A 7,124-nucleotide genomic window follows, 5' to 3' on the forward strand; every position below is an offset into this window, starting at 1 on the left:
CGCGGCATGTGGGATCCTCCTGGACCGGGGCACGAACCCGTGTCCCCTGCATCGGCAGGCGGGCTCTCAACCACTGCGCCACCAGGGAAGCCCCAGGAACCTTGTTTTTTTTTAAATTTAATTTATTTTTTGTACAACAGGTTCTTATTAGTTACCTATTTTATACATACTAGCGTATATATGTCAGTCCCAGTCTCCCAGTTCATCCCACCCCCCACCCCCACTTTCTTCCCTGGGTGTCCATATGTTTGTTCTCTGCATCTGTCTCTCTATTTCTGCTTTGCAAACCGAAGAAAGGAACCATGTTTTTGTATGCCCAGTGCCAGACATGTATTAAGATGCTCAGTCCTTACTTGTTGAGAAGTGAATGAATATCGTTATAAACATACATATACACATGAGTATCAAGGAATACAAAGTAAGAAAGTTATAAAAATCTATTAGAGTCAGTCTTAAACTCTTCAATAGAGTTGAGGGTGTTTTCACCTAGATTTTGAAGGAAGTGATAGGCATGAGTTGAAGTTTTTGAGGGAATGTTCCAAATTTGGAGGAGGAAAAGAGTGACAAGATTATTTGGGGAAATTAGTAAAATAATGTTGGCAAGCGTTGATAACTACTTTGTAGATTAGCAATGATTATATAAGTATGGAGAAAGCTACTAGATGCTGGGAAAAAAATTTTAAGGGTTAAGGGTAGGCAGATAGTATGGAATTCCAGAAAATGCAGAGAACAGGAATAATATGGTGACAGTAGTTAGAAAAGGATGTTTTAGGCAGTGGTCTTGTAGTAAGACACCTGAGGCATCGAGATAAGTGATGAAAGCAATTAGTGCTCCTCATTCTCTTTAGTTCTGCATTTCAGAGTTCCAGGGTCCTGAGATGATAGGGAGTTTGCAAGTTTTATAGGCTATTACAGTTGGATTTCTTTGTAGTGAAATTTTCTTGTTCCACAGCTGTTGGATAAGCACAAGAATACAGAGAGCATGGTAGAGCTTCTGGACTTGTATCAGATGGAGGATGAAGCCTACAGCAGCCTTGCAGAAGCCACAACTGAACTCTATCAGTATTTACTACAGCCATTCCGAGACATGCGAGAACTTGCCATGCTACGAAGACAGCAGATCAAGGTATTTTTTTTTTTTAATCTAAATAGTAACCTGCCTGTTCCATAGTTCTCAGCGTGGCTGGCTATACATTTTAATTATTAGAGGAGCTTTTATAAATGTAGATATCTGATCCATTGTCCCCAGAGATTCTAGTTTGGTAGTTTTGTGATACATAGAGCCGGAACACCTCATTTTAAAAGCATCTGAAAAGGCGACTTTGCTGAGTAGCCAGGGCTGAGAAAAGCATAGAAAATTTGTAAATACATTGAGATTCTCATCTTTCCCCCTTTCCTGTGCTTTTTTTCCCCCCTCTCCATCTACTCCTATCTCCCTTTTAATGTTTTGGGTATTATCTAGTCTTAGACTTATTTAGTAGGAGTTTTGAGAACATTGGTTTTGGGAAGACCTTGTTTTGAAAGTTACAAGGCATTAATGGTACAGCTTTAAAATTCATGACATTTGACTTTTGTGTGTAAAATATATATTACTTTTTTTGAGGCAAGTGTTAAGGGTTTGGTTTTATAGCTGACCTCAAATCAGTGTTGCTGTATTTAATTCACATGGAAATATTGCTGAACTAGGATATTAAAAAACTTTTTGTGCATTAATGCGTGAATTTGGAACATTATTTACGAAATTTATATCTGGGAAATTGCCACTTATTCTGAAAACTTTGTGCTTGGGGGCAAGACTGAGTAGTATAATATTTGAAAAATTATTACAAGGTAAAGCATGTCTGTCTTTTTCCCTTTACTAATGAGTCAAGATATGGATCAACACAGACTGTCACATAATTGACACACTCTCCTTTATTAATACTTTTGAAAAATATTGGGTTGTTAAGTCAATTTTATCATAAACTTGGCATTTGGGGTAAAATGGTAACTAGTAACTAAGAATTTTTAGACACTACAGTTTCCTCCAATTTAAAAAAAATGAACTATAGATATTTGTCCATTGAAAACTTGACTGGAAGGCTAGGGATGAACTGGATGATATACATAGAGGCCCCATCTACTTCTAAACTAAGCTGCAGTGTTTAGCTGAGATAATCTATATACAGCTTAACATTGATTATCAGAATCTATGTGAATTTTTGCTTTCATATTATATCATGGTTTGTATTGAGTATTAACATTAGCAAATGGATCATTGAACCTTCTTGTCAGGCTGTATTGTCCACTAGCGTCAGTTATTACTCCATTTTTTTTACCCTGGGAAACAGAGTATAGGTGAGGAGGAACAGACAACATATTTCTTAAACTGCTAACATTTTCAAAGGTAAAAATTGTATTTTACTGCATTGCCCCTCAAATGCCCCATCAACTATGATGATGAGCTAGTAAGAGAACGTGAACAAATTTGTGCCAAAAAATTCTACAACTTAGATGAAATGGATATACTTCTCAGAGAAATACAAATTGTCAAAATAGAGTCTAGAAAAAATTTGGTAGCTCTATATTAACAAAGTTGAATTCATAATTTAAAACCTTCTCACAGGGCTTCCCTGGTGGCGCAGTGCTTGAGAGTCCGCCTGCCGATGCAGGAGACGCGGGTTCGTGCCCCGTTTCGGGAAGATCCCACATGCCGCGGAGCGGCTGGGCCCGTGAGCCATGGCCACTGAGCCTGCGCGTCCGGAGCCTGTGCTCCGCAAATGGGAGAGGCCACAACAGTGAGAGGCCCGCATAACGCAAGAAAAAAAAAAAAAACCTTCTCACAAAGAAAACTCCAGGGCCAGGTAAAGGATCATTGGAGGATTTAAAAGAGGGAACACTTCCCAACTCATTTTTGAGGCCAGCATTATCCAAATCAAACGACATTATAGAAAAAAAACTACAGATAAACATCCCTCATGAATATAGATGCAGTAATTCTTAACATAATATTGAAAAATAGGATTCAATAATATACTGTGATTAGGGTTTATCTTAGAAAGGCAAGATTGGTTTAACATTACAAAAACTAATCGATGTAACTCACCGTATTATTGATAAAGGAAAAAAGTCAACATGTCTGGGTGCAGAAATGCACTTGATAAAAAGTTCATTGCCCATCCATGGTAAAATCTCAGCAACCTAGGAAGAGAAGGGAACTTCTTTGAGCTGATAAAGGGTATGTATGGAAAGCCTATCTAACATCATACATGATGGTGAATGACTGAATTCTTCCCCCAGTAAGATTGGTAACTAGGTAAGATTGTCTGTTCCCACAACTTTTATTCAGTATTTCTATGGAGTTTGTCACCAGTTCAATAAAGCAAAAAAAAAATAAAAGGCATATATAAATTAGAAAAAAAGTAGATTGTTTGTAGATCATGTAATCACACATGTAAAAAAAAATTAAGAATCTAAAAAAGCTACTGGAAATAATCTGTAAGTTTAGTTACAAGGTCAGTATTAAAGATTCAATTGCATTTTCTATCTTCCAGAAATGAAGTTGAAATCAAAAATTTTTAAATGCCTTTTACATTAGCATCTCTGAACATGAAATGTTTAGGGATAAATTTTATAAAATATATGAAAGGACTATATACTGAAAAATTATAAGACTTTGATGAGAAAAATTAAAGCATACCTAAATAAATGGGAGATAGACCATGTTAATAGATTGGAAGATAATCTATTAACAATAATTAGTAATGTTTAGATGTCAGTTCTCATCTGATCTGTAGGTTCAAATTAATATTCCAGTAGGGTGTTTTTTTTTTTTTTTAAACTAACCAGCCAATTATAAAATAGCTAGAGAAATCCAGACATTGTGGTGATAGTATAGGATAGACGTGTAAATGAATGGAACTAAACAGAATCCAGAAATAAACCTGTGGTTATATAGTCAATTAGTTTTCTACAAAGGTGACAAGGCAATTCAATGGGGGGAAAGAATAGTCTTATCAACAAATGGTGCTAGAAGTGGATACCCATATAGAAATAATGAAGTCCAGGCTTCCTTATCTTATACCATACACAAAAATTAATTTGAAATACATCTTAGACCCAAACATAAAGCTCATAGTATAAAACTTTTATAACAAAACTAGGAAGTTTTTACTGTCTTTCAGAAGGAAAGACAAAGGTTTTTTAGATAGGATGCAGAAAACTTCAGCTAAAAAAAAAAAGATAAAATTGGACTTCACTAAAATTAAAATAAAATACTTTTGCTATTTTAAAGATTAAGAAAATGAGGAGGGCACCCACTGAGAAAATAACATCCTCTTTCAAATACATCTGAAAGAGGAACTATACAACTCAGTAAGACAAAACCCCAGAATTTTCAATATGAGCTAAATATTTAAAAAGACACAAAGAAATGGCTAATAATCACATGTGAAATTGCTCAACATACTCATCTAGGAAATCCAAATTGGTACCACAGTGAGATACTATTACACACCCATTGAAGTGAGTATAATGAAAAAAATCTGGCCCTCCCAAGGGCTAGTGAGGATGTAGAGTAAGTGGAATTTTCATACGTTGCTAACAGAATTTTAAAGTGGTACAACCACTTTGGAAAACAGTTTGGCACTTTCTTCAAAAGTTAAACATATATGGTTGATCTTTGAACAACCCTTGGGTGTGGTTCTAGGACCCGCCAATGATACCAAAATTTTCAGATGCTTAAGTCCCAAATTGGCTTTCCAGATCATGGTTCCCCATCCGTGGATTCAACCAACAGCAGATCTTGTAGCACTGTAATATTTATGGGGAAAAAAATCTGCATGTAAGTGGACTCATGCAGTTCAAATCCATGTTGTTCAAGGGTCAACTGTACAGTACCTTACAACTCAGCTGTTTGTCTCTTAGTTACATATACAAGAGAAACGAAAGCATCTGTTCACAAAAAAGACTTACATACTAGTGTTCCTGCCAACTGTATTCCTGGTAGCCCCAAACTGGGACAACCCAAATAACCATCGACAGGTGAATGGATAAACAAAATGTGGATAAAATGGATAAACAAAACCGTCCTGTATATGTGTGACGGTATGGATGGCAAAGCAGTACGAGAAGGTATGGATGGCAAAGCAGTACGAGAATGTTTTGGAGGTGACGGAAATGTTTTGTATCATGATTGTAGTGGTTGTTTCTTGGGTGTATACAGCAATCAAAACTGATCAAATTGAGCACTTTAGATGGATTTACTTGAACACAGTGTATGTAAATTAAATCCTGATTAAATAGCTTATAAAAAATTGTGCTGAGCAAAAGATGCCAGACAAAGAGTATGTGCTGAGCAAAAGATGCCAGACAAAGTGTGCCTCCATTTACATGGAATTCTAGAAGATTATCCTAAACAGCTGTTGCCTGCGCTGGGGCCAGGGAGATCCACTGAGAGGAAGCAGATGTAACAGAATCCTTTGGGGAGATTGATATGCTTTAAATCTTGATTATGGTGCCTGTTATCACGGGTATATATATTTGTCAAAATTTACACTTAAAACAGGTACATTTTGTTGTATGTAAATTATAACTCAGATGATTTTTTAAAAGAAAAATGAGCAGTATGTACAAGTTTATGTAGAGACACAAAATGAGGTGATCACCATTGCTTGAAGATACATGGAAAAAGGGGGATGATCAAGCTTCACCACTGAAGAATAAGAATTCAGTAGGAAGTGAGTACATATGTCTGTATTGGAGATTGGAATTGAGAATATTCCAGGTAGATATATAAAAACAGGAATGGTATAGTGAACAGGCATAATACTAGGGCTTTTAGTCACAATAAGTTATTCAAACATTACTGAATCATCAACCCAGCACCATGAGTGGAGGCCAATAAGTGGCATGGCTGGGATTGAAACACATGTTTGACTGCAAAGCCTGCTCTTTTAGTTATAGCACAGGGTGTGAATTGTTTGATATGCCTCAGTCTAAGGATTTGTAGGAGAGGAATGATGGTCAGGGGCTAGAATGCTATCTCATCCTATGGAATTTGACCTTTATTCTTTAGCCTCTTTAAAATACACACCCATTTCGGAAGCTCCCAGACTCTAATATGCTGGTTCTTAAAATGTGACCCCCAGACGAGGAGCATCAGTATCACCTAGAACCTTGTTAAAAATACAGATTCTTAGGCCTCACCTCAGATCTCCTTTGCTGAAACTCTAGGGAGAAGCTCAGCAATCTTTATTTTAACAAGTCTTCCCGGTAATTCTGATATGAAGTTTGAGAACCACGTGTCTAATAAAATTTGAAACAGCTAAGGGATGGAGCACACTAAATTCAAAGTTACATTCTCTCTGGGCCCCAGTTTTTTCACCCATAAAATGAGATTTAAACTACATGATGCTTGGGAACTTCCCTGGTGGTCCGGTGGTTTGGACTTTCACTGCCGGGGCCCAGGTTCAATCCCTAGTCGGGGAACTAAGATCCTGCAGGCTGCGTGGCGTGACCAAAAAAAAAAAAGCTTAAATAAATAAATAAAAATAAATAAACTAGATGATCCCCTCTAGATTTTTAGGCCCAGTGTCTTAATGAGTCAGGGTTAGCGAGTTGACCTACTGATAGTCTTCCTGGATTAACTATAAGCACTTCAGACACATTGTCCAACTTATTTCTAATGATTTGCTGAAAGTACGTAAGCTAGAAACTAGAAGACACCCTCAGCTTTTCCCTCCCCTTTGTAAGCAGTCATGTCATTTTGCAATTCAGCCATCTTCTAGCTGAAACTTGAATGTACTCTTCTTCCTCCACCCTTCCCCAGGACCAAGGAAATCTATAGGTGTCTTTGTGTGAAATAGAGTCACCCACCTCCACCCTTATTCCAGCAGACAGATGGGCATATGCAGCAGTACGCATGGCTTGGCAAACCCCCTGGTTTTGTGCAGGGTGCAATTTTTACACCATTGGACCACTATATACTCTACCACGTACACTATGAAATATATAGTGCTACCACTCTACATTAAGGTACTTATCTCTTGCCTCAACTATTTTTTCCTTTGGTTTCCTTGTCTTTAGATGTCACTTACCTTCAAAAAATGCCTCATTTCACACTCTTTCCTGCGAATAGTACACTT

At 37.1% G+C, this 7,124-nt stretch overlaps 1 protein-coding gene across 1 annotated transcript in view; it reads left to right on the plus strand.

The window, feature by feature from the left end:
* The window catches only part of JMY (junction mediating and regulatory protein, p53 cofactor), a 71,635-nt gene that overhangs the window by 29,663 nt on the left and 34,848 nt on the right, over positions 1-7,124 (plus strand). Inside the window, exon 2 of the mRNA XM_007471968.1 lies at positions 953-1,126. Within this exon, the coding sequence (XP_007472030.1) occupies positions 953-1,126 (174 nt within the window). The remainder of the gene's footprint in view (positions 1-952; positions 1,127-7,124) is intronic.

Source organism: Lipotes vexillifer, unplaced genomic scaffold (genome assembly GCF_000442215.2).
Source record: "Lipotes vexillifer unplaced genomic scaffold, Lipotes_vexillifer_v1.1 scaffold83, whole genome shotgun sequence".
Taxonomy (NCBI): Eukaryota; Metazoa; Chordata; class Mammalia; order Artiodactyla; family Lipotidae; genus Lipotes; species Lipotes vexillifer.